Consider the following 25,854-nt stretch of genomic DNA (forward strand, 5'->3'; position numbering starts at 1 on the left):
AGGAAAAAATGAATCTGGTGTAAATTTACTTTTGTTTCCCTAATGCACAACTTAACATTTCATACGTTGAACCGCTTTTGACATTCAATAATCTAGCTTTGTATTTTGTGCATGTCTCCGAGCTGCCAAGCCTATATACATACTTCTTTATGCTTCTGTTTATTGGTGTATCTTCCTTACTGATGGGTCCAAATGAAATGCAAGACAGTGTGCAATGCAATACATTCAGTAAAGAGTTAAGAACTTACAAAGCTTTCAAGCAGCTTGGGTCCACATGCTTTGTTTGGACAAACCCTGTGGCTCCATTAGAAGGGCTCCTGCCCACGAACCACTTCAGTCCAGGTACATAGAATCCAACAACCTCAATGCTGTCCCCTCTAGCGTAGCTGAGCTCATCGCATCCTGTCGCTGTGTGGTTCTCTCTGGCTGTGCACAGACCTTCCCCTGGTTGACAGTAAATATACAATACCAACTTTTTTAGTTATACAATAAAGATAATGTATTAGTGAAATTGGGCACAATATTAATGTATAATGGAAAGCCTTTTGCAGAAAAAACTGACTCCATATTCTGCCTTAACAGCCTGCTTCTACTTTAATGCACTGCCTGTGTATGTGCTGTATTACATAAAGTAAATGGGAATTATATATATATACACACACATACCAGGACATGGAGAATCTTTGGGATATAATAATGTTCTATTTAAAATGTGAAAAAAATTGACATGACTTATTTTAACCCCTTAATGACAAAGCCCGTACAAAATGCTCAAAATGCATTGTTTTCAATGGGTTTAGGAACCGCCCATTGTCCTTAAGGGGTTAAGAAGTACAGAACTTTATACATCATAAAGCCTGTAACGATTAAATAGTGCCATTAGAAGTAATTGCATAGCTTGAACGGTGTCTATCATTATAGCTAGCATTTGGGCCATTTTTTGTGTTATGCGAAAAATATATGCTCTACCTTTCAAACATTTGGGGCCACTTAGAAATGTCCTTGTTTTTGAAAGAAAATCAAATGTTATCTATTAAAATAACATGAAATGGGTTAGAAATACAGTGCAGACGTCATGCTGTAAATGACTAGTGTAGCTGGAAACAACTGATTTCATAGGAATATCACCAGGAACTCTCCTGTGTTCCAATGGCATGTTGGGTTCGCTAATTGATCATGTTGCAATTATGTTAGAGCTAGAAATGTCCTTGTTTTCCATAAAGACGGCTAAGTGACCCCAAACTTTTGAGCCACAGTGTATATATTCTTTTTAATATTGCCCTTTGTCTGCCTTTATCAATGCTGATAACGGGTGCTAAGTTTCATTAACTGATCAGGTTACAAAGTTAGACATAACAAAGGGGAATTTCTGTCTTGCAAGAAGGAAATAAGTGACCATGAGAAACATACCAATTGTCTGGGATGTGATGTTTCTGCAGCTCTGCTCAATAATATAACAGGATGTTGGGTATGTTTTAAGAAACCATCTAAAAGAAAACAGAAAAGCCAGCTGATTATATACCATAGATTATCATCACTAATCATTTCACTTGTTTTGACTGCTGAAATATTACACTCATATTGCAGGTTATGTGCATTCAAATGAATAAAAATAATAATAAAATAACAAAAAGAGCTCAAATGTGACTGAAACATTTGATTTACTGACCAAAGGGTTTTTGAGAGCTGAATGACTAAATTATACTCTTATGAGTGATTACAAGTTAAGCTTTTTTATATACTCTAGAACGCACAAACTATACAAAAAATAATCAGTTCAAATTTGTAATTTATTAATTATGTAGATGTGGCAGCTCTTAAAATATACAATCAACAAATGTGCCCAAATGCAGCAATCTGGGGTTCTCTGCACAGGGCATCTTGCTTTGCTCGACGTGCCACACTTGACTGAGCACTTACTGAAATATCTACACTGCAGAGAGCAATCAGTTTTAATTTTGATTATGATTTTTTGAAGTGTGTGTTGATTTTTCAGTGTTTTAGTCTTTTTAAAAAAAAATCTATGGACCTGTGGGATCTGCCTGGAAACATGAGAGAAGACTTGGTTATCTAATGGTGGCAATGCTGGCTCTTGCCCGTCAGTGTAAGCAGTCAATCTACTTTCAGCGATAAATGAAGAGTTTAGCGCCTAAGTTGTTTCGTTTTTTTATGGATGTCAGCATTCATTTTGTATGGACTGTATACAGTGAAGGAAAAAATTATTTTAACCCCTGCTGATTTTGTACGTTTGCCCACTGACAAAGATATCAGTCTATAATTTTAATGGTAGGTTTCTTTGAACAGTGAGAGACAGAATAACAACGAAAAAAATCCAGAATAACGCAATTCAAATAAGTTATAAATTGATTTGCATTTTACTAAATAAGTATTTGACCCCTTTGCAAAACATGACTTTGTACTTGCTAGCAAAACCCTTGTTGGCAATCACAGAGGTCAGATGTTTCTTGTAGTTGGCTACCAGGTTTGCACACATCTCAGGAGGGATTTTGTCCCACTCCTCTCTGCAGATCCTCTCCCAGTCATTAAGGTTTCGATGCTGACGTTTGGCAACTCGAACCTTCCGCTCCCTCCACAGATTTTCTATGGGATTAAGGCCTGCAGACTGGCTTGGTCACTCCGGGACCTTAATGTGCTTCGTTTTGAGCCACTCCTTTGTTGCCTTGGCCATGTGTTTTGGGTCATTGTCATGCTGGAATACCCATCCACGACCCATGTCCAGTGCCCTGGCTGAGGGAAGGAGGTTCTCACCCAAGATTTGATGGTACATAGACCCATCCATCGTCCCTTTAATAATGCAGTGAAGTTGTCCTGTCCCCTTAGCAGAAAAGGCATAATGTTTCCACCTCCATGTTTGACAGTGGGGATGGTGTTCTTGGGGTCATAGGCAGCATTCCTCCTCCTCCTCCAAACACGCAAGTTGAGTTGATGCCAAATAGCTCGATTTTGGTCTCATTTGACCACAACACCTTCACCCAGTTCTCCTCTGAATAATTCAGATGTTCATTGGCAAACTTCAGACGGGCCTGTACATGGGCTTTCTTGATTAACAAAACTTGGGCGGGCATGTACATGAGAAAATAAAAAATTATAACAATAATAGTGCAATATTGCAAAAAATAGCTTTCACTCACAAACAAATGTGATTAAGCAGGCCCATCAAAGGATAATGTTAAGGTGTCTTTTAATAGCTTCTTAAAATCTGTAAAATGGTGTAATACCGTAGTAGAAAGTAAAAATAAAGGTAAAATTGCACTTACAACAGAGTGTGGCACAACCCAAAATGTTATGCACGATCGATAAGTCCAAATGGTCACGATAAAAAGTCCAGACTTTCGGTCTCCATTTCTGCTTTCTTGAGCAGGGGGACCTTACAGGCGCTGCAGGATTTCAGTCCTTCATGGCGTAGTGTGTTAACAATTTTTTTCTTTGTGACTATGGTCCCAGCTGCCTTGAGATCATTGACAAGATCCTCCTGTGTAGTACTGGGCTGATTCCTCACCGTTCTCATTAAAACTCCACGAGGTGAGATCTTGCATGGAGCCCCAGACCGAAGGAGATTGACAGTTATTTTGTGTTTCTTCTAGACTTGGACACCAGGGGGCTCTTCGTGTTCGTCTTCATGGGAAAAAAAATCTTCGTATTCCGCGAATATTCGCCCGTTCCTGTCTTCTCTTCGGGCGAATATTCGTGGACATTCTTCGTGTTCGGTTTTTCTTCGTTTTCCCCGGTTAAGGGGTTAATACGGGGTTAACGCAGCTCTGGCGCCAGGAGTTTAAATGTACGTATGAGCAACTCAATAGGGTCGCTCGTACAGACTATTAAACTCCTGGTGCCGTAACTTACCCTGCAGATCCCACTGGCCTCCCTGTTCTATCAGTTAAATGTCCGTACGAGCGACCAATAAAGGCGCTTGTACGGACATTTAACTAATTGAACAGGGAGGGAGACCAGTGGCATCTGCAGGGTAAGTTGCAGCATGGGGGTTTTAAAAGTCAGTACGAGCGACCAACAGAGTCGCTCGTGCAGACTTTTAAAACCTCAATGCTGCAACTTACCCGGCACATCCCACTGGTCTCCCTCCCTGTTCAATTAGTTAAACGTCCGTACGAGCGACGAATAAAGTCGCTCGTACGGAGATTTAACTAATTGAACAGGGAGGGAGACCAGCGGGATGTGCCGGGTAAGTTGCAGCTTTGGGGTTAACGTTTTAACTTTTATTAGGGGTTACCTTTTTTTTTTAAAGGGTTAAGGGGCTGTGCGAGTGAGCCTATTGGTCGCTTGCACGGCCCTTTAACCTACGGATTTCCGCTCCCGTTATCTAACACAGCATTGAAGGGGTTAACGGGAGCTGAAATCCATAGGTTCGCTGTCAGGGGTTACAACTTACATGAGGAAGACACCTTCCTCTGGCATCAACCAATTGGTTGATGCCAGAGGAGGTCCCTGTAGGCGACCAATAGGCTCATTCGCACTGCCCTGTAACCCGTGACGGCGAACCTGCGGATTTCCACTTCCGTGAACTGCCGCGATGCCAAGGTAAGTTAGCGGGGGGGAGGGGAATGGTAGACGAAGACGATCACGAAGATCTTCGTGGTGTGTGTCTTCGTCTTTGCCTACGTTTTTCCGCCGCTGTCTTCTCTTCGGCGTGTCTTCGGAACGAACACGAAAACGCACTCTTCGTGTTCGTTTTCATGTTTGCCTGAAGACGAATGCACAAGTCCAGTTTCTTCCATTTGCAAATAATCGCACCAACACCTTCTCACCAAGCTGCTTGGCGATGGCCTTGTAGCCCATTCCAGCCTTCTGTAGGTCTACAATCTTGTCCCTGACATCCTTGGACAGCTCTTTGGTCTTGGCCATGGTGGAGAGTTTGGAATCTGATTGATTGCTTCTGTGTACAGGTGTCTTTTATACAGGTAACAAACTGAGATTAGGAGCACTCCCTTTATTCTGTTTCTCCCTGATCAAATAAACCTACCGTTTAAATTGTAGACTTATCATGCCTTTGTCAGTGGGCAAATGCACAAAATCAGCAGGGGATCAAATAATTGTTTCCTTTACTGTACATATTTGAGCATTAATTTAGGGCTGCCACTAACGATTATTTTAATAATCGATTAGTTGGCCGATTATTTTTTCGATTAATCGATTAATCGGATAAAAAAAATGTAATTTTTTTTCAATTTAAAATAATGTAATAAAAAACGTACAATTTACACTTTCATCTCTTTATTGCAATGGCCTCTCGCTATTCACCTTCTTATTTTACTGACATAATAATTAAAGCTACAAGAACCCAAACACAGTGTTTCTCAAACTAGGTTTTAATACAAAGTTATTAGTAAATATTAATTCATATTATAACTATTTTTCATATTTAATAAAAACTATGAGAAAAAAGCCTTGTTTAAAAAAAATGTATTTACCAAACTGCCCCCGGTTATGCACATCTGACCCCCAGCTTGCCACTCTGCCCCCATATATGCCTTATACCTCTTATATGCCAGTGATATGCAACTGAGCCCCCTGATATACCTTTTACCCCCAGATATGTTTTATGCCCCCCTGATATGCCTAATATCGATATGCCTTATACCCCCTACATGCCACTGAGCCCCCTGATATACCTTTTACCCCAGATATGTTTTATGCCCCCCTGATATGCCTAATATCGATATGCCTTATACCCCCTATATGCCCTGAAATTCATAATACCCCCCATACACCACTATAACGCACCCATACACCACTCTGGCTCCTCCCCCTCCCATCTACCACTCTGGCTCCTCCCCTCCCATACACCACTCTGGCTCCTCCCCCTCCCATACACCACTCTGGCTCCTCCCCCTCCCATACATCACTTTGGCTCCTCCCCCTCCCATACATCACTTTGCCTCCTCCCCCTCCCATATACCACTTTGCCCCCTCCCATACTCCACTCTGGCTCCTCCCCCTCCCATACACCACTTTGCCTCCTCCCCCTCTCATACATCACTTTGGCTCCTCCCCCTCCCATACATCACTTTGCCTCCTCCCCCTTCCCATACTCCACTCTGCCTCCTGTCAGCCACGGAGGTTCACAAGACACCAGGGAGCCGGGTAGAGAGGCAGAGTGCCATATGGGAGGGGGAGGAGCCAGAGTGGTGTATGGGAGGGTGGCTCCCATACACCCCTCTGACTCCTCCCCCCTCCCATACACCGCTCTGCCTCTCTACCCGGCTCCGTTACTGACAGGAACTTTCACTGCAGCTTCATAGAAGCCTCAGCGTAAGTGAAGGTGAGTAACGGAGGCTGTCTGTGCGATGCAGACCCCCACCGGCAGCCTCCGTTACTGCCCTTCACTTACGCTGAGGCTTCTATGAAGTCAGTAACGGAGCCAGGTAGAGAGGCAGAGTGATGTATGGGAGGGGGGAGGGGGAGGGGGAGGAGGCAGAGGGGTGTATGGGAGGGGGAGAGAGACGGAAGTGAGAGACCGGCCGACAGTGAGGGGAATCCAGGTCCCCTGCAGCGTTGCGGGGGATCTGGATTCTAGTGTTATAATCCGATCTCTGTTTGAGGTCGGATTATAATTTTTATAATCGATAAAAATCGATTCGATTAATCGATAATGAAAATCGTTGACAACGATTTTCATTATCGATTATTATCGATTTTATCGATTAATTGTTTCAAACCTACATTAATTATTTAGCTTTGTGCATTTCAGGGTGCAGCAAAATTCATTGAAGTTCATGCAAAATATGTCTGGAATTCTTCTTTACGAAAACAGGAGTTAAATGTTGCAGGGCCATTTACTTTGAGAGCCTGGGTGCAATGCACTGCTGATCCCTGTTTAAGGACAGTCATATTTGGAGTTGAAGATGTGGGCAATTTTTATGACTTCATTTTTCTGTAAAAACACGTATAAACGCCAAAAATATGGTTTCTTAAAAATTTACTCATATAGATGTCACAACTTACTGGTAGAAGGGATGAGGCAATGGCTCTACGGAGATAATGCGCATCAAACCACGGTCTCCTGTGCTTAAGGACTGACCCTCCCATGAAGACTCATCGCCAATATCCCTTAGATGCACCACATCATTGAGAGAGACAGACAGAAATTCTGACTCCTCACCATCATCCACTCTTGGTCCGCCATCCTGTACTACAGCTCTAGCATAGAAGTTTCCTGCAATAAGAAAAGGCATTGCTAAATTATAAAATGTTAAGTATTTGATATATTTGACATTCTTTACTGAGGGTGTTTTGTTCCCAAAGATCCGGAGTTTAGTATGTATTTTTGCAATATGTTTTCAACCACAATTCCCTTTTCCATTTTCAAAGAACCCGGTTAGTATACTGGGTTGTAACTGTAGCCATGAACAAATAAACAATAAATAACCCACAAAGCATTTGGGCACTTGACATGACCATCAATTGCCATAATATTCATTTTCTGTGTTTTGTTTTTCAAACTTTTTACGTTGGTTAGCACTTATTGCACAGGTTACATTTAAGTGCACAGAAACCCATCAAACCCTATTCATCTGATTCTCCAGATTACAGAAATACTCCATATGGATAGGTTATTGTATGGGTTTTGGAAGCTACAGGGCACAATGCATGACACGCATCTTACTTCGGGACAGTACACAGGGCAGGGTAGACACACATAAACTATATATAGGTGATCAAACTGTAGATCAGCTGGCAACTTGCTGGTACACTTTTTTGCTTTTAATGGTATGATAGCAGGCAGCGATCATGTTTTATTTTTTACTAATTTTTCAGTATTCAGTATTTCTGAGGCTGCTGATGAGTCTCTGACCAATCAGCAGCACTTACTCCACATTACTGGAGCCTCACATGTGGTGTAAAAATGGGGCTTATAAACATACAGTATAAGAATTGTAAGCTTGCGAGCAGGGCTCTCTCCACCTAATGTATCGGTTTGTCTTAGTCTGTCAATTCTCGTCTTGTCATACCCCTTGAATATATGTATTGTATTAAGCGCTGCGTAAATTGCTGGCACTATATAAATAAAATAAATATAATAATAAGAAGTAGAATCTGTATTCTCGTGATTGCGCAAGACTTCTGGTGCAAGGTGTCAATGATGGTTCCCGGACACTGCCTTGGATGTACACATTGGGAAACATTGGGTAGCAGGCACACCACTACAGAAGACATTGCATTCCATGGCATCACAATAGGTTTTTTAGGCACACGTTTTCATGGTGGCAGTGAACGTCATGAAGGTTTTAAGGAGTCTAATAAATAGTGTATGTATATACTGTATGTACTAGTTGCTAAAAACCTGTAACTCAAAATGCAAATACCGAAGCACTCACAGGACTTCCTACAAACCAGTCAAAATGTTTTGGTCACATATCAAAACAACAGATTTTTATCAAGATGCTTTTGAAATATGACTGAAATGTTGATATATTGTAACTGTAAATTTAAGTATTGCGGAAGGTCCCATAAGCGCTTCAGTTTTTGCATTTTTAGTTGCTTAGCCCACCATTTCTAATTGCTTAGCCCACCACTATGTTAAAGTACCCCGATCTTGCCAAATCCTAACATGACTGTATTGCTTACCATGGATCTGAATTCGCGTTAGTACATTACCCTGAACCCACTGAAACTCTCCTGTGACTTAATGCCCTGTGTGGACACCATTAATAAGGCACTTGTGTGGTGGGAGGAGTGAGTTTAAAATAATTGTCCGGTGCCGCCTCTTAATGGCAAGTAAAACATAAATAATTAATTAGGTTTTTAAATTCTTCCAAGTAATAGTACAATAGAAAAATATTCTATAGTATTGCCCATAACACCACCCTTACATATTTTTATTAAGAACGCTTATCATTAACTAATGTCTGTTTCCAGTGTTTATATGTTAAAAATGCATTTACCTTCTTGCAACAATAGTCCTAGATAAAGAGTTGCCAGCTCATCTTGGTTAACGGAGACTTGAATTTCTGTATCTTCCACCAGAGCTGAGTTCAGCCAGTATCTCTCATCAAACAGCAGGTGTTCCAAGCTGCACGCCACAAAGCCTAGAGAGACCATAAAGATGAGACCCTCTAACACTAACAAAAATAATAATAATACACAGACTAAAGGAAACAATGACATTTTAAAAGTATAATCGCAACAAATCTTACACTTACAAAAGCCCCTTTCTAAAGAGGAGGCCTACATGTCTGCAGTTTAATTTACTGTTTGAAGTACAGTTTCGGATTTAAATGAATACATTTCAAGAAATGATGCTTGTAAAATGAAAGAAGGCAAGTATGCGGAGTGTGTAGATGAAGGTGGACGGGAGGGAGATGAAACGATGCAGAGAATGGGAAAAAGTTAAGGTTTAGTAACAGGCATGGGAAAGACCAACTTTTCTGGTTTGGGCATTTTCTCAGGCAGCCCCACAAAAATATATGCAAGGGGCTATAATCGGCAGCCTTTTGAGATCCGGTCAACCTATCAATTTATTTTTGTAGAAAGATACCTTGATATCATCGAACATAAAATTAAAAATTTTACTTTTGTTTGTCATTCCACGTCTTCTGCAATAAAATATGCCCATTGTATTATAAATCCATATTCTTTCTGTGTCTATTGTGAATTGGAATAAATCTGACCACTACCTAATAAGGCATCGAACCATTTAAATTTACAAAGACAAATACAAACTCGTTGTTATCCTTACCTAGTGAGAGATAAGTTGTGAACTTCCAGATCTCTTCTATAGTCTTAAAGGTTATCATAAAGACATCTTTCTGGGCCTGGACAGATACTAGCCTGGCGGACAGCTCCTAGAATGAAGCATATATGGTGTCAGTATGTTTTGCATGCACTTACTGTTTCAATAAAGAAATAGAAAGCTTTTTATTGGCATTGATAGATGCCGTTTCAAAGGCTGATTGGTTGGTGTGTTAGCCAAACATAGTTCTTTGTGAAAAGTAAAAAAAAACACGTAGAGCAGTGGTTCTCAACCTTCCTAATGCCGCGACCCTTTAATACAGTTCCTCATGTTGTGGTGACCCCCAACCATAAAATTATGTAATTATATATTGTGAAATATGTGTTTTCCGATGGTCTTAGGCGACCACCAGGTGTGTACCTCAAGTGCACGGATAATCTGGTCACATGTTGTTAGGGGGCAAAAAACCTAATGTACCCATTATCATATAATAAAGGAATGCCTTTGAGTATTAAGCCGTAATGAATATGTTAAGCACATGTAACAGTTCATTGGTGGATTACTTAAATTCACAGCCACTGTAACACCACACATTTACCCATAATACATAAAGACGTACATACACCCACTCTAACACCTTATACTTACATTTACACACACGTTTCTCCAACACTTACACATACACATACACACACCCCAACGACTTACACATATATATATACACAAGTCAACGGGCATTTGGGGAACCTTCCTTTTATTTAATGGAGCAACAAACTAAACAAAGTAGTTAAAACTTCAAAGTATGGAGTAAAATAGGAACTAAATAAATAACTTCATATTAGCATTATATTAAAACATGGCAATAATTTTTATTAGCCATGAGAGAGAGGCTCTGCCAAAATTATCTTGAAACGATTTCAGATTTACATTTGCATAAGTATCCAGTGCACACATACTTTTGTAACAGGAAAAACATTTGGACAACATAAGATTTCAGCGCACGTCAACTACTAAAATTAGAGGGAACATTGTATTGGACATATTTCAATATTCGGAGAACAGCAGTATCTGTGCAAAAATGGAAGAATGCCAAAGGATTGTTAATACCTATTAAAATCTGTCTACACTATGCTAAAATTCTGGTCAAAAGTCACAAGATGTTTTTAAAGTTTGTTAGTTAATGATGTACTGTGTATTCTAACATCCTATTAAATTTTTTAAATCTGCAAATGTTGCATTTTTAATGTTACATATTACCACTTCAAGTATCTACAGTATCTGTTAAAACTATCTGAAAAAAACATGCACAGGGGTAATGTTTGATATTACATGTCTGTAACAACATTGAAAATGTTGATGTCAGACTTTTTCTAAAGAGGCATTAAGGACTTGATAATAAATGTGTATGAACGGTTAAAATGACTGGCCTAATTGTCTCTTTTTCTACACTTTAGCATAAGCAGGGGATGAGATATACAGAGAGGGCATTTGCTAAGGAACATGAAATAAGGTTTCACACTTGATTTTTTAGAATAAAAATATTGCTGTCTTAACTATACAAAGAACCAAACTAATATTGACATCAGATTTCGCAACTTTTTACCCTTACAGACAGTAAGGAAGACCTTCTCAAAAATTGTCTGACAGGTGCCTGTACTTTTCAGAAGTTAAAAAATGGACGTCATTCCCCCTAAAATTATTTTTAAAAAATAGTAGATGCTGCCTGTAAACCACAATACAGGTCAAGAGATTATACTAGATTACTCAAGTGACAATTGTCCCACCACTTCTTTAGCAGAAGTCCTATAATTCTCAGTCAGTAGCATTAAAGCAGACACAGGCAGGTAAAAACATTAAGTCTAATTCAAAAACTCTTCAAAATATAAACAAATCCTTTCTGAATTACTTAACATGAGCTAAATTGGTGTGATAGGTAAAAGAGTTTTACACAAACAACCATGTGCAAACAATTCAATGAAATAGACTTTTACCTTCTAATCGTGCCATGTGACTTAGTTTGGAATTTTTATCTCCATCTATCCGTACAACCTTGTTAATCATTTTTATTTTATGGTGTTGCAAAATACCAATTATTAGACACTGTAAAATACCTTATTTTATCTATACGGATGTACCAGAGCTTGATCGGCACATTACTTTGGAAGGGGGCAAAAGTCTTTTACATCCTTTCCCTCTCCCCTTTCAACTAGAAACTGTTTTGACTTTTGTTAATCTCCTAGTTTTAACGGTGCTACAGTCTTTAAGTGCCTCATGTTTACAAGAAAGTCCCTGGCATCCAGTTTTGATTTCAGATGCAGTGTTTCTTCGTTTCTCTCTGATACACTACAGTGTATACACTAGACTTGGGTGCCGGCCAACTCTTCGTCTTCGTCTTTGTGGGGGGAAAAAATCTTCGTATTCCACGAATATTCACCCGTTCCTGTGTTCGGTTGGAGCGATTATTCGTATACATCCTTTGTGTTCATTTTTTTCTTTGTTTTTGTAGAAGGGGTTAATACAGGGTTAACGCGGTATGCACTACGCAGCAGCTTTGGCACCAGGATTTTAAAGGTTGATGCCAGAGGAGGCCCTGCAGGCGACCAATAGAGTCGCTTGCATTGCCCTTTAACTCCTGACGGGGAACTTGGCCTGTCTCCCCGCTCCAAGAGTTAAGGGTATTTAGCTCCTGACGGCGAACCTACGGATTTCCGCTCCCGTTATCTGTGCAGCATCGCAGGGGTTAATGGTTCCCCGTCAGGAGTTAAAGGGCCATAAGAACGACTTTATTGGTTGCAGGCAGGGGCCTCCTCTAGCATCAACCAATCGGTTGATCCCAGAGGAGGCAGCTGCAGGCAACCAATAGAGGCGCTCGCGTGGCCCTTTAACTCCTGACGGAGAAGCAATGAATTTCCTGTTAACCCCTGCGATGCTGTGTAGATAAGGTAGGCTAGATGGCGAAGGGACCAGGGAGATTAGTAAACGAAGACGAACATGAAGATTCTTCGTGTTGTGTGTCTTTTTGTCTATGTTTTGCCGCCGCCATGTTCGTATGTTCGGTATTCGGGCTGAACAACGAAAACGCACCCTTCGTGTTCGCTTTCATGTTCGCCGGAATACAAATGCACACGTCTAGTATACAGGTCTACCACTTCATCCAGGAGGCTATTCCACATATCTACCACTCTCTCCGTAAAGTAAGACCTTTTTACATAACATCTAAAATTACGGCTTAAGCCAGAACTGTTATTTTTCTTAATTGCTAAATGTTAAAGCTACACTCGCTACATTAACTAAACATACATAATATTTTTCATAGATATGACAGGATCATTAAGTTATCCCAGTTAAGTAGCTGACTGTGAGTGATTGGTTCAGGCAGCTTTTGTAATACCGATCAGGGAGAAATAGGGCTTCCTGACAAAATGTTCATTGATTGTTCTGCCACAGGCTGCCGCTGATTATCTCAGGAGAACTTTTAAACTAAATATCTCAAACACAATCAGGGCCGGCCCGACAATGGAGCCGAGTGGGGCAGCCGCTCCAGGCGGCACTTTTGAAGGGGCGGCACTTTGCCCCAAACCCATTTTTTTTTTCTTTCTTTGTAAAGCGAAAGAGAGAGAGAGGGGCGGCGAGTGGTTTTCGCTTACCAAGCTGTTAGTACCCGCTCGGCGCCCCTCTCTCTCTCCTCTGCGGCGAGTCTTCCTGTTCGGTCTCGGTGCCGGCTTGTAATGCTGAGTGCCGGAAGATTTCCGGCGCTCAGCATTACAAGCCGGCACTGAGACTGAACAGGGAGATTCGCCGCAGGACTGCTGAAAGGTAAGTACAAGGGGGAGAGGAAGGGTAGATAATATGGGGGGGGGGATAGATAATGGGGGGGCGGCAGGGACGGAGGGAGAGGAAGGGTAAAAAAGGGGGGGGGCGGCATTTTAAAATTCGCCCCAGGTGGCATTTTGCCTTGGGCCGGCCCTGAACACAATTGTACAAAAGGTACAACCTACAGACAATTTAAAAAAAAAAAAATTATGCTAAAAGCGGCCACTGTGAAAGTTACCCTCATATATTTTACTGTATTAACGTTAACCACTTCAGAAGTAATATGGTAGGTGAAAGATTTTTGGCTCCAAAGGAGAAGTACTTTTTTGGCGGAGTGACAAGTACATAGAAACTTTGAAATTATATAGTTTAACTTCAAATCTTTATTTCTTTCTGGCACATACATTTTATTACCAAAAGTATATGGACACCTGACCATCACACCTGTATGAGCTTGTTTCTGTCCCACACCAAAACCACAGGCATTAATATGCAATCCCTCCTCTATGCAGCTATAACAGCCTCCACTCCTCTGCGAAAGCATTCCATAGGATTATGAAGTGTATCTGTAGGAATCTGTGCCCATTCAGCCAAAATAGCATTTGTGAGGTCAGGCACTGATGTTGGACAAAAAGGCCTGGCTCGCAATCTGTATTCTAATTCATCTCTACAGCGTTCAATGAGGTTGAGGTCAGGCCTCTGTGCAGGCCACTAAAGTTCCTCCACACCTGCATTCCAATAGATAGCGTTCTGCTGGCATCCGCAATAGATTCAGTCATCAAATATCCAGATAGTGAGATGTGATTCATTGCTCCAGAGAACATATTTTCTCTGCTCCGGAGGCGGTGTGACTTACACCACTCCAGCCAACACTTGGCATTGCACAGTGATCCTCTACTTGTGTGCAGCCGCTTGGCCATGGAAACCCATGATGATGTTGATGATATTGCTTTTAGAAGCAGTTTGGAAAACAGTTGATATTTACTCCCTAGGCATTTCGACAGTCGGCGGCCCTGCTCTTAGTGCGCGTGGTTAACCGGTTCATGTATGAGCTGTTGTAATCTTAGATGCTTTCATTTCAAAATTACAGTATAGCAGGGCAGACCACGTTTAGAGTCACTTCCGTATGACCCATTCTACTGCCAATGTTTGTCCATGGAGATGGCTGCCTATATGCTTGATTTTCTACACCTGTTAGCAATACCAGTTAGCCATGCCTGGCTGAAACCTAAACTCCATAATTAGGAGGGCTGTCCACATACTTTCAGTTATATAGTGTATGTTAGAGCAAACATACATAATTTGTTAAATATTTAAAATTGTTCTATGTTTGTCATGATAAATGTAAACGTTTTCTGAATATGTGCCTTCATGTATCAATACAAGAATAGCTGTAGAAATAATCCAGATTCATATTATTTATAAGAGGAATCAACTAAAAGATGAATCAGATGAATTAACCTAACAAAGATCAGCACAAGTAACTCAAAATAGAATAATATTATAACCCCCCGCAGACCCACTAGGCAAACAGGAAGAGATCCTACCTTAAATAGCATGTGCATTTCCTTGTTGTCATTTTCCAGGGCCCACAGAGTTTTTCTTGCCACCTCCTGCAGCTGGACGTTAGGGCCCTGGGTGGAGCGTCGCAGGATGGAGAAGGACAGGGAGATTTCTGTAAATAACAGGAAGGGCAGGCGCAGAGGAAACAAGCAGTGTTTACTGGTAACAGGACTAACTTGAACAGACATAATACCCAAAGTACTATAGGGGTTTATTCACTAAGAAGGGATTGCCTGCAGTTTTGAACCTACTAAGTTCACTATACATTATAAAAGGCAAACGATTGTAAGTTTCTATTGCAAAAGGACTGGTTCTGCAAAAAGGTGATTTTTAAGAACTTTATAGATTTAACTATTAAGTATACATGGTATGCCAGTTACATCATGCAGGAGAAGCTCATTGAGGTTGGTCTTGCAAACAGCATTCTATCATCATGCAGATGAAGTGTCTAACTGTCCTCCAAACGTTTGCTTTAGTGGGTACACCCAATTACTAAACCAAGCTCCAAACAGAACATGTGATTTAGGCAATCAACATATCTACATTGTGCATATACATTTCAGTCAGAACTGCTAAACTGGATTGAATGAATTTACTCCCTCCCCCCCGCCCACAGAGCTTGCAATCTATTTCTAAAAGACCTTCCATAAACCACAAATATGTTGTACTATTTAATTTCACCACCACGCTTTGGAGCACAATAATAAGAATAAAAGTATTTTTAGTAATAGTAGTAATATTACCATCCATACTAGTAGTGCACGTATTTTGTATAAAGTATATAATAAGAAATATGGCCAAATTCTGAATACCTGCGGCATTTTTATTTTCTTTTGCATTACAAGAAAGGACATCTGTATTACAGTTTAACTGTGTTTATCTTATTTGTGACAAATGATGTTAGAAATTAAAACCTATTTTTGTAATAAGCATTATAAAAGTTAAAATGATCTTTCTTCGGGTCTCAGAAGAGGGTGAAGCAAATCACAATTTAACAGGTTAATATAGAATAATGTGCCTCACAATCATGAAACAGATGTATAATTTACATAATTGCGGCTTTTTTTTTTTGCATATCTAAGCCACGAGGTTATCAGCCACTGTTAACCATAATTTTGCAAAGGTTGTAATATCGCATTATCTCTGGAGGACACATTAAGTTCCTAGTAACTGTAGTCCATTATTTCTAGTACTGAAACCCTGATCTGTGTCTTCTCTAATACAAGAATACTTGTTAGATACTGGCCCTGTACACTCACATTTTTCTTGAACAGGTGTATAAAAAGCTCAGATGCATTAACACCATTAATCTATATTTTAGTAATATAATTTATTAACCTATACCTAAATTAAATCTGCAGGTCCTTGACCTGCCTCCATTTACCTCACTTAGTACATTCTCACTTAGTACGGAGCCTTGCACTGCCTTCAGGGCATTAATATGCCCCATTTCCTATTTAGAGTATTTTCTCAAAGTCTTACCAATTGCCTTATAAAATGGTAAAGGTATATGGCTCTTCACTGGGGGTGTTGAACTCCAGGCCTCAAGGCCTGCAAACGCACGATGAGGCTGGTAAACTCTTGCTTTGAACATAAGCAATGTTAAACCATTTTTGATTATACTGGCAGTGCTCAAGCAGGAAGTAGGGCTACAGCTATACATGTTTATACTCATAATTACTGCATTTTCATATTACCAGTTTAAGGAGTTCAACTATATACCAAATACACAAAAGTTGTGACCCTACAAATTGCTTCCTGGTGTGTCTGTAGTGTTGCCACCTTTCTGAAGGTTTGAAGACGGTAATAAAGGGGTTAATTCTCTGAAGCGACTCCTGTCTGGCAATAGAGAGGTTAATTCTGTGAAACTGCTCGTATTTGGTAATAGAGGGATTCATTCTCGGAAATTGCTCATGTCTGGTAATAGAGGGGTTAATTGTCTGAAACAGACAAATGGGCCATATTGCCCCGCGTTCAAGTGTGGCCAAAATCACAGCATCTGCGGCAGAATCGAGGAAAGAACATATTGCCGCAATATTTCCCCGAGTTCAAGTGAGGATCGAGGGAGGACATCACGGCAATGGTACCCGCTGGGCTATGTCTGCAAAGATGCAGGTGAAGATAGAAGATAGCAGATTGAAGAAATCAGAGAGAAGAGAAGATAGAAGACAGAAGATAAAGAAGATGTAGAAGTAGTTGGCAGAGAAAGTAGGGAAACATTTAGAGCGCGTGAGAGAGAAAGTGAACAAGAGTGTGAGTGAATGTGGACCCACACATTTCAGATGGAAATTCAAAGCTTTTTTGTTTTCGTCTGATTCGTGGGGGGTCTGCCTTTGTTTTTGAGGCTTTGTACAAATTGCTAAATTTACCAAAATTCGATACATTTGCAATTCATATGAATCTGAAAGCAGATTTGAACTTGACATGTTGCTAAGGCTTCTTAATAATTTATATAATATAAAATGTATTTTATGTGTGTGTCACAATGTGTGCATATGTGTATGTGAGATATATGTATGATTCACACCTGTGTGTGTGATCTTAAAACCGTGTCCCTGAATGGCAGAAATAAAATAACTTGTGAGGGAGCCAACCTCCAAATGTTTTGGAATATTGTAGGAAATTTGGAGTGAATAGAGTTTAAGAGCATGGAGCTCATATCTAATACACATCTAAAAAAACAAACTGGCTCCTACTTTTCTTCGACTGGCTACTAGAGCCAAAGTAAATTTGTCATTAAGGTTATATTATATCCAGGATTTCAAATGTCATTCTAAGAAGATGAAATAATGCATATTTTTTATGTTTGTTTCGGGGGGAAAAAATATTTAGAATGCCAAAATTGAGGGAAATATTTAATGGATAATAATTTGAATTTTGAAATTATAAGGATAATTCTCTAAAACTTGATGAATCTATATTAAAATGACTGGGTATTCTGAAAGATTTCAGTGCTCAATACGAGTCAGTAAAACCTCTCAATGTTTCATTGTGGTTGTACTCCATGCATTACCAGCGGTAAATCCTTCTCCCACTGCCAGGGAGACAGAGTCCTTCCCCAGTGGGGTCTCCTCAGCCACAGAGACAAGCTCTGAATCCTCCGGGTCATCTACGGAGAAAGAAAGCATGGACACTTCTCATGCAACTGCAGATAAAATATGTAGTGTGTCTACCAGGGTACATAGCAGCCATAACTAAAAATAGTAAATTTTCAGGAAAAAATGAAATGAAAAACAAAACTATAATGAACTGACTCCATTATTATATACTTTATCTTATCTGTTTCTCTCGCAGCTTCAGCAAGTTGCCCACTACGCTTTAAGTTAGTTTCTCTTAAAACTGATTTTAACTAATAATGGTGGGGGAAGAACACTATTCTTTATGAAAATGTACAGACATTCCTTCGCAAAGTTCTTCTTGAGTTAGCTCAATTAGAAGAAACACAGCCACTGGCCTGTAACAATCTTAGGTGGTATGTGTAAATCTGTAAATTCGTTAATTCATTCCAAAAGCAAAGTTTTACCAAGTCATTAGTGCAACACCCTATTTTTTAAACACAGGGTGATGGTATAGCTCCCCATCTCTATATCAGTGGTGTACATATTAGATGAGACTGCAATCAGATGGTGACAGGTGGGGGTCTGCAAACCAAAAAAAAAAGCAAGAGTATTTCCAAAATGGTTATCAGGTCATGGATTTATTAAGAGTTAAAATCTGGGAAGATTTATTAATCCATCAATACAGCAACTATCAACAATCTGATCAAATGGCAATATAAAGAGGCTGTCGAGTACCTTTTGTGGTTCTTTCGGGTTCAAAATAATAGGTGTCATATGATCAGTCGGTACTCTCTTAACTTCGTGGATTAATAAAGTCTTGGGATTTTAACCTCTAAGGAATCACAACTTTCTGTAGCCTTCTTTTGGTTTATTCTGGTGGTTCTGGGTTGGGTAAATTTATGTAGAATTTAAATTCTCAACAGATTAATTTCTTTAGGTGCCAGGGCTATATCAAAAGGTGACATAAATGAGAGGTCCAATTGCCAGATTATTGGGTGACATGATGACCTGTCTGTCCTTTAAATGGAGCCACAGTGCTGTGATTAGTATATAACTATATGCAACATCTCCACACAGCCACCCAAAAAGTCAACAGATAAGGCGTAACCACTTCATTCAACTATTCGCATTTCTAACTATTGTTATCCCTTGGCTCACCAAGTATACTGAGAGTTGTCAAGAAACTACCAAGTGATTATTGTAAGTAGCTAACAAGTAGTTTAAGTTAATTATAGGATTGCTAAACATTAAAACATTAAACAGCAAACATTTATTAATTTCTGAAATCATTTTGCTACAGAAAATATTTAATTAAAACCTCCGAGCTGGTCATAGAATTAAAGATTTTTAAATAAATAAAAAAAAAAATGTCATTGATTACAAAGAGCATTGAGTCACCAGAAGCATATGTACAAATTCATAAAATAAGATATTCAGCATACCCTGTCTAACCTGTTAATAGTACTAGGCTGAAATTGGAAATAGTCAGCACGAACACACAGCTGCCTCAAAATACCCTTCAAGTTAAAAAATAATATAGTACTAGTAAAAATATATCTACAAAACATAGTATATAGAAAATTAAGAAAACGTAGTCCTCAGAAAACTAGCAGTAAGCTTGCCGCAAATGGGAGTTCTATTAAGTAGAAGAGTTAAGAATTACAGGCAAAGTAGGTTTTGTGGTATTTATTAAGGTTCTTGAACAGTGGGACCCGCGGAACTTTCTGCTGAATTAGATAAAATAGTTCTAGATGGCTCTGAAACATAGAAAGTGACGGCAGATAAGAACCATCCAGTCTGCCCAACCTCTCAATACTTTCCTTGGTATCTGGCCTTTTTCTGTATCTAGCTTAGCCGTATGCCTATCCCATGCTTAAACTCCTTCACTGTATTAACATCTACCACTTCTGTTGGAAGGCTATTCCATGCACCCACTACCCTTTCTGTAAAGTAATATTTCCTGATGTTACCTTTAAACCTTTGCCCCTCTAGCTTATGACTATGTGTTCTTGTTGTGGTAGTATTTCTCCTTTTAAATAAACTCTCTTCCTTTATCATGATTGCCTTTAAGTATTTACATGTTTCTATCATATCCTCCCTGTCACATCTTTCTTCCAGGCTATATAGGTTAAAATCCTTTAACCTGTCCTATCCTGTAATCCATGAACCATTTTAGTAGCCCTTCTCTGAACTTTCTCCAACATTTCTATATCCTTCTGGAGATACGGTCTCCAGTACTTGACTCTTTTGACTGTATTCAGAGAACATTCTGTATAAATCCAGAGAAAATAATGATCTTAGACTGTTTTCAGAAGCATCTTAAGGATAGATCTGCCATCATCACAATCATGGTCTAACCGCTAGACCGATTTTCCACTTGCCATTGCATCATCTCTTCTCAAAGTGTGAGAAATACACCCTGCTTTCAATATTCACGTATCCCAGAATAAACAGCACAACAGAAGTGGACATACCGTATTGGCTCGGATATAGGCCGCCCCCGTATATAGGCCGCACCCTAAAAGTTTAGTGCTTTTTTAAAGAAAAAGTTTTTTTCTTTAAAAAAGCACCAAAAAAACATGCTGCCACTCTGTCTCCCCCCCCCGAGATATGCTGCTACCCCCCCCGAGATATGCTGCCACTGTCCTCCCCCCCGAGATATGCTGCCACTGTCCTCCTCCCCCCCCGAGATATGCTGCCACTGTCCTCCCCCCCCCGAGATATGCTGCCACTGTCCTCCTCCTCCCCTCCCGAGATATGCTGCCACTCTCACCCTCAGCGGATGTGCCGGCACCGGAAGTTGTATACGCGTATTGCGTAGATGTCCCCCGCCGGCCCCGCAAGACACCCGGGAGTCTGCTCTGGTAAGTCTTGGGGGCAGAGGTAAAACGCATCGTGCGGACGGTCACCGGCTGCGGCGATGCGGGTAATATTCGAACCAATACGGTAATTAAAAGTTAGCAAGATATTATGCAAGTCATGTAAAATATGTTGGATTACAAGTTCCCACATGGTCAAGTGTTTTATGGTTTGTCTTTTTCTATCGAAATTGTCCTCCATACAAACTTCTTACTTTATCAGTACCTTGGAAACTGCACTCTTTATGGCCGTGGGTCAGAGTAGATGAAAGCTCTTTAGATCCCATTGAGAAAAGACCTCTGAGGTCCTAAAAGCATATGTAAAGTTACATCTTTTTTCTATCTTGGCGCAATAAAAGGTATCGACTAGATGGCTTTGTTTACTATAGATTGCAAGTTCTGTGTCAGAATTTTTTTTTTTTTACAATCTTGGATCTGTGGAATTGAAGAAAAAATCTGCTGAGAACCTACAATCTCAGATTCAGCTCACCCAAAGCATGACCAAGCATGACCAGACGTTTTTCATGGTCCTAGCTGAGGCAGAAGTTCCAAGGTGGTGATCTACTCATCACCACTCTGGATTCCATTGCAGACAATGTTAGGAGTTGAACACAGCAGAAGCCCACATGCAATACATCGCACAAAATCCTATACTATTGGGATGACAATGCAGATACATGCAGACAGCCTTGTACAGCTCACACGGTAATTCCTCTTACAATCCTGTTACCATTTCCCTGACCCCCACCTCTAAACACAGGACAGCATTGGTTAAAAAAAAGAAACGCATAATTCATGCACACATTTTGCCCACGTGGATAACAGGGTAGAGTGCAGTTATAGTGGAAATCGACTGCTTTGTAGGTACAGAGATGATTTTTTCCACTGATCACGATTATCACATATTATTGGGAGCATTGATATCTCTATTAAACAGCTCTTTATAATGAAGACCTGCATTCATGCCCAACTCAGATTTCTATTCCCGAAGTAAAAATAAGCCATCGATTCGCATTCAGCCTCCTCAAGCTTTGTGTTCATTCTAGCATTTCAATGCACATCATGCGATAAAAAAAAAAAGACTGCACCTGCTAACACATTACACCACTTAGATTAACATGTTCGTGCATTATTTATCAATGGCCTATTTAAACCACTAGATACCCAAAGCATGCTTCTAGTCGCTGTTATCTACTTGCCTGATGCCATTGTCGACACTTCCAGACATCTTTCTTTGCGGTTTGTATTGTAGCCTTGCCAGTGAGACCAGCTGGCCAGTAATCCCAGGTCTGCCCTTTCTGCTGCTCCTTTACCTATAGAAGACACTAAAACAAAGAAAAATGTAAAAAAAAAAAAAAAATCAATTCACTGCTTTAAGTAATGCATGTGAGCAAACACATTAAGGCTAAAAATATTCTGTAGTCAAAAGCCATTACATTGGAATGACTCCGATGCTAGCAATGTATAAAAAATGGGAAAAAAATATATTCGTAATCATTGCGAACGTTTCCTTTGTCAGCTTTTATCTGTGCGGAAGGTCAGAATTCTCATCTGTTTAAGACTGTTATTTCAAGTATATAAGGGGGTGTTGTCAGTAACCATGGAGATCTTTGTCTAGAAAAAAAAAAAAGGTGAGTCTTATTTGCTGGGAGAACGTGTCTAGAAAATGTATCTCGGCTCAACGAAACAGCACACAATCCCCTAAAAGAAACGTTTAGACCAGATCCGTACATATAAGAAAGAAGCGTAAAATTCCTGAGCACACGGGCTGTAGGTGAGGACGTCTGGATGCAGAATAAACCAAATTCGAAACCTCTTGATCTATCGCTGCGGAAAGTCAGCGACTGTCTATATTTATGCATAGAGAACAATTGCTCAGGAAATGGTTTTCTATGAATAAAAACGCTCTAGAGACCAGTGTCACTACATGGATTGTCTCTTGAGTTCCTGTTACTTTGTTACTTTGGGTGATGAATACAACATGGAATTTCTGAAAATCTTAAACTCACTTCCCCAAATGTGTATACAAAAGGGATACTCGTGTGTGAAACAACACTTTCGGAGTGACTTTAACCCATTCATTGACAGTGTCACGCTGCGACAAAATTTTCCTGATTTCTGCCCACAAAAGTGGTCGGAAATGTTTCTGTTTCCTGCGTAACATAATAAGTATTAAAAAAAAACAGTAAAAACAATGAAATACTATATTTATGATGAGGAGAAGATACAATTATTTTTTTTAAATTCTGGTTTTAAAAAGTCAATGCTGAAACAAGCCTTTGCAAGTCAGAAATACAGGCCGGGTGAATACAATCTATGGGTATTTTCCCTTTAAAGGGTGGAGTCTGCTTAAATATTAAGGTATAGAATAGGGGTATTTACATCTACAAGAAGCGCTCACCAGTTTCAGATTTGCCTTAACCCATTAACCCGCTGCCTGCAAAAGTGATGGTCTGTACATAGAAATTGCTGCTACAACATAATTTTAAGACAACCATTGCTTGAGGGCCACAGGTGGACAGCCCTGATTTAACCAAACCAGGCAACTAATTAGGGAGTGCCACTGGGGGGATAAATTAGGAATTTAATTTAACTAGAGTTAAAACCGTAAATTTCAACCAAAATTTGGCTTGCCAGAACCAGATTAGCCGAGCCAAGAATAAAAAAAAAAAAAAAGTCTAAATCTTCTTTTTGCCACAGCCATACTTCTTAAAAGTGACGGGCATTATTTGGCTTCTCTCTGGTTCATTATTCATATCATGAAAGTTTGGAATGCAGCACTCAGTAATGAGATGGTGCACGAGCCAGGATACCACCAAGTCCTTCAATAAATCCAAAATAAAGAAGCAGAGGCTAGGCACTCAAATGATAAAGTGAGTTTATTTCACGCAGGCAACGTTTCAACACACAGGTCTTTCTCAAGGCTGGAGAAAGACCTGTGTGTCGAAACGTTGCTTGCGTGACATAAACTCACCTTATCATTATTCATATCAGTCATAATCTGAGCGGAACCAGATTTGTCTCTAGCCAGAATGGCTTACCCAGATATATAAATGGCTAGTACATTTGCTCTAGAATGAGTTGGGGCTCCTTTGTTGTATTTATTTTTTTATATATGTATATATATATATAAAGAAAAAATAACTTTGACTGGGGTCAATGAGAACATAGTATGAAATGTAAAAGGCCGTAAGCTTGAAAGAGCAGGGCCCTCTGCCTCTATACCGTTTAACGTGCTTATGTCACTGTCAATTTTGTGTATTGCAAGTTTTAAAGTTATTAGTAATTCTGTATTCTCTCCTTTTGTAAGAGCTGTACAGAATCTGCTGGTGTTTGATTTAAAAATTAACGTAAATTAATTTAAATCAATATTTAATTTAAAATCATTTCTGATAACCTTTAATTCATTTTAAGATTAAGCTACAAACACGACCAAATGGTTGTATATACCGGTATTATAGTTCCCTCATATCTCCTTACCCGGTCGTGCTTATGGAAAACGTATCCTGCAGGATGCATTTTCTTAATTTCCTCAATTAAAAGGGAAGTCTAGCCAATCCACAGAGAGTACATGCACTGGGAAGACGTCCATAATTTGATTCAATTTTATTAACTAAAATTGTACTAGGAGTTCACATGGAAATGCATACCACCCAGTCAAATTTGACAAAGCTTCACTGATACCCAATGTCCCTATTCTTTCCATGATCTGGGTGACCTCCCAAGGCAAGCATCATATGTGAATAGTTTATTACATCACGAGTCAAAGTCTGTCCAATACTAGTTCTACTATGGCAGAATTTCTCGAGTTTGGTCCAAAACTCCCACCACATCAGAACAGGTCTGTAGGATCCCTTCTCATAAACATAAGTAGCTCTGTCAGAAACACTGGGACACTGAAAAGAGTGACTAACATTTCCAAAGTGGACTTATCACCATAGTAACCAATGGACAAGTGCTGCTGATTGGACAGTCAGCTGTTAGTGGTGATATGGATGGGTTTTTTAAACATTACACCAGAATCATTTCTTTATGAATGTAATAATGGACTAGTAAGTGAACTATTGCAGTAAACAATGCATAGGATAATCCTCTCTATTAGAGAATAATAAACTATGGGCAGTAGGACACATTCCCTAATGAGGATGAGAATTATAATCCCGAAAAAAACCAACATTCTAAGCAATCGCCAGTAACAGAATAAAAATAAAATATTAAAGTAACATCCAGTTTACAACCATAGATTTGTATGACAATCAAAACCAAAATTGTTGTACCCAGCTAACTTTTTAACGTCACTTAAACAAATATTTACGGTGCATATACAGGTCATTAGTGGAAAGTTGCAAGTCAACATTTATTACATTTAAGTGGCCTATCATTGCAAGTAAATGTCTAATATCCTGTTGGGCTGAAGAATAAATAATGTAGGTCAGCACTTTAGAAGACTTTAGCTCTCTCTCCAATGTATAGCACTTAAATCCCTTAACAGCTCAGAAAACAATTGCAAGGCTCGGAAGTGATTAACTCTACGTAGAGTTGTACATATTGATTTAGGAAGTTTGTGGAAACCACAAAGCACAAATTATAGAGTAAAAAAAAACTAGTAGTAGCTAGAAAACAGACGTATGTTAAGGAACAATTTCAAAACATTTCCATTGTCTTTTTTTTTTTACTGGGCTTTCTCAACTAACCTGGGCATCTGCAGTGTTTCCTGACCCAGGGGATCCCAATACAGCAACCCATTTGGCGTGAGGGGCTGTCAAGCCAGGGCAGATTAAGTTCCCTATGTGCAGGGCTGTGCCATGCCTCTGGTATGACAGAGTCCCCAGTCCCTTAGCACAATGCATCT

The 25,854-nt window shown here is 39.7% G+C and overlaps 1 protein-coding gene across 1 annotated transcript in view; it reads right to left on the reverse strand.

Moving 5' to 3' along the window:
- The window catches only part of LOC149297931 (SH3 domain and tetratricopeptide repeat-containing protein 2-like), an 87,679-nt gene that overhangs the window by 12,946 nt on the left and 48,879 nt on the right, over positions 1-25,854 (reverse strand). The window contains exons 2-9 of the mRNA XM_089488122.1: positions 22,202-22,327; positions 18,099-18,194; positions 15,070-15,197; positions 9,716-9,821; positions 8,922-9,065; positions 6,982-7,192; positions 1,411-1,487; positions 249-444 (exon numbers count right to left, since the gene is read on the reverse strand). Coding sequence (XP_089344248.1) covers positions 249-444; positions 1,411-1,487; positions 6,982-7,192; positions 8,922-9,065; positions 9,716-9,821; positions 15,070-15,197; positions 18,099-18,194; positions 22,202-22,327 — 1,084 coding nt within the window. The remainder of the gene's footprint in view (positions 1-248; positions 445-1,410; positions 1,488-6,981; positions 7,193-8,921; positions 9,066-9,715; positions 9,822-15,069; positions 15,198-18,098; positions 18,195-22,201; positions 22,328-25,854) is intronic.

This window comes from Sceloporus occidentalis, unplaced genomic scaffold, assembly GCF_023333645.1.
Source record: "Sceloporus occidentalis isolate IW3139 unplaced genomic scaffold, rSceOcc1.0.p SCAF_36, whole genome shotgun sequence".
Lineage (NCBI taxonomy): Eukaryota > Metazoa > Chordata > Lepidosauria > Squamata > Phrynosomatidae > Sceloporus > Sceloporus occidentalis.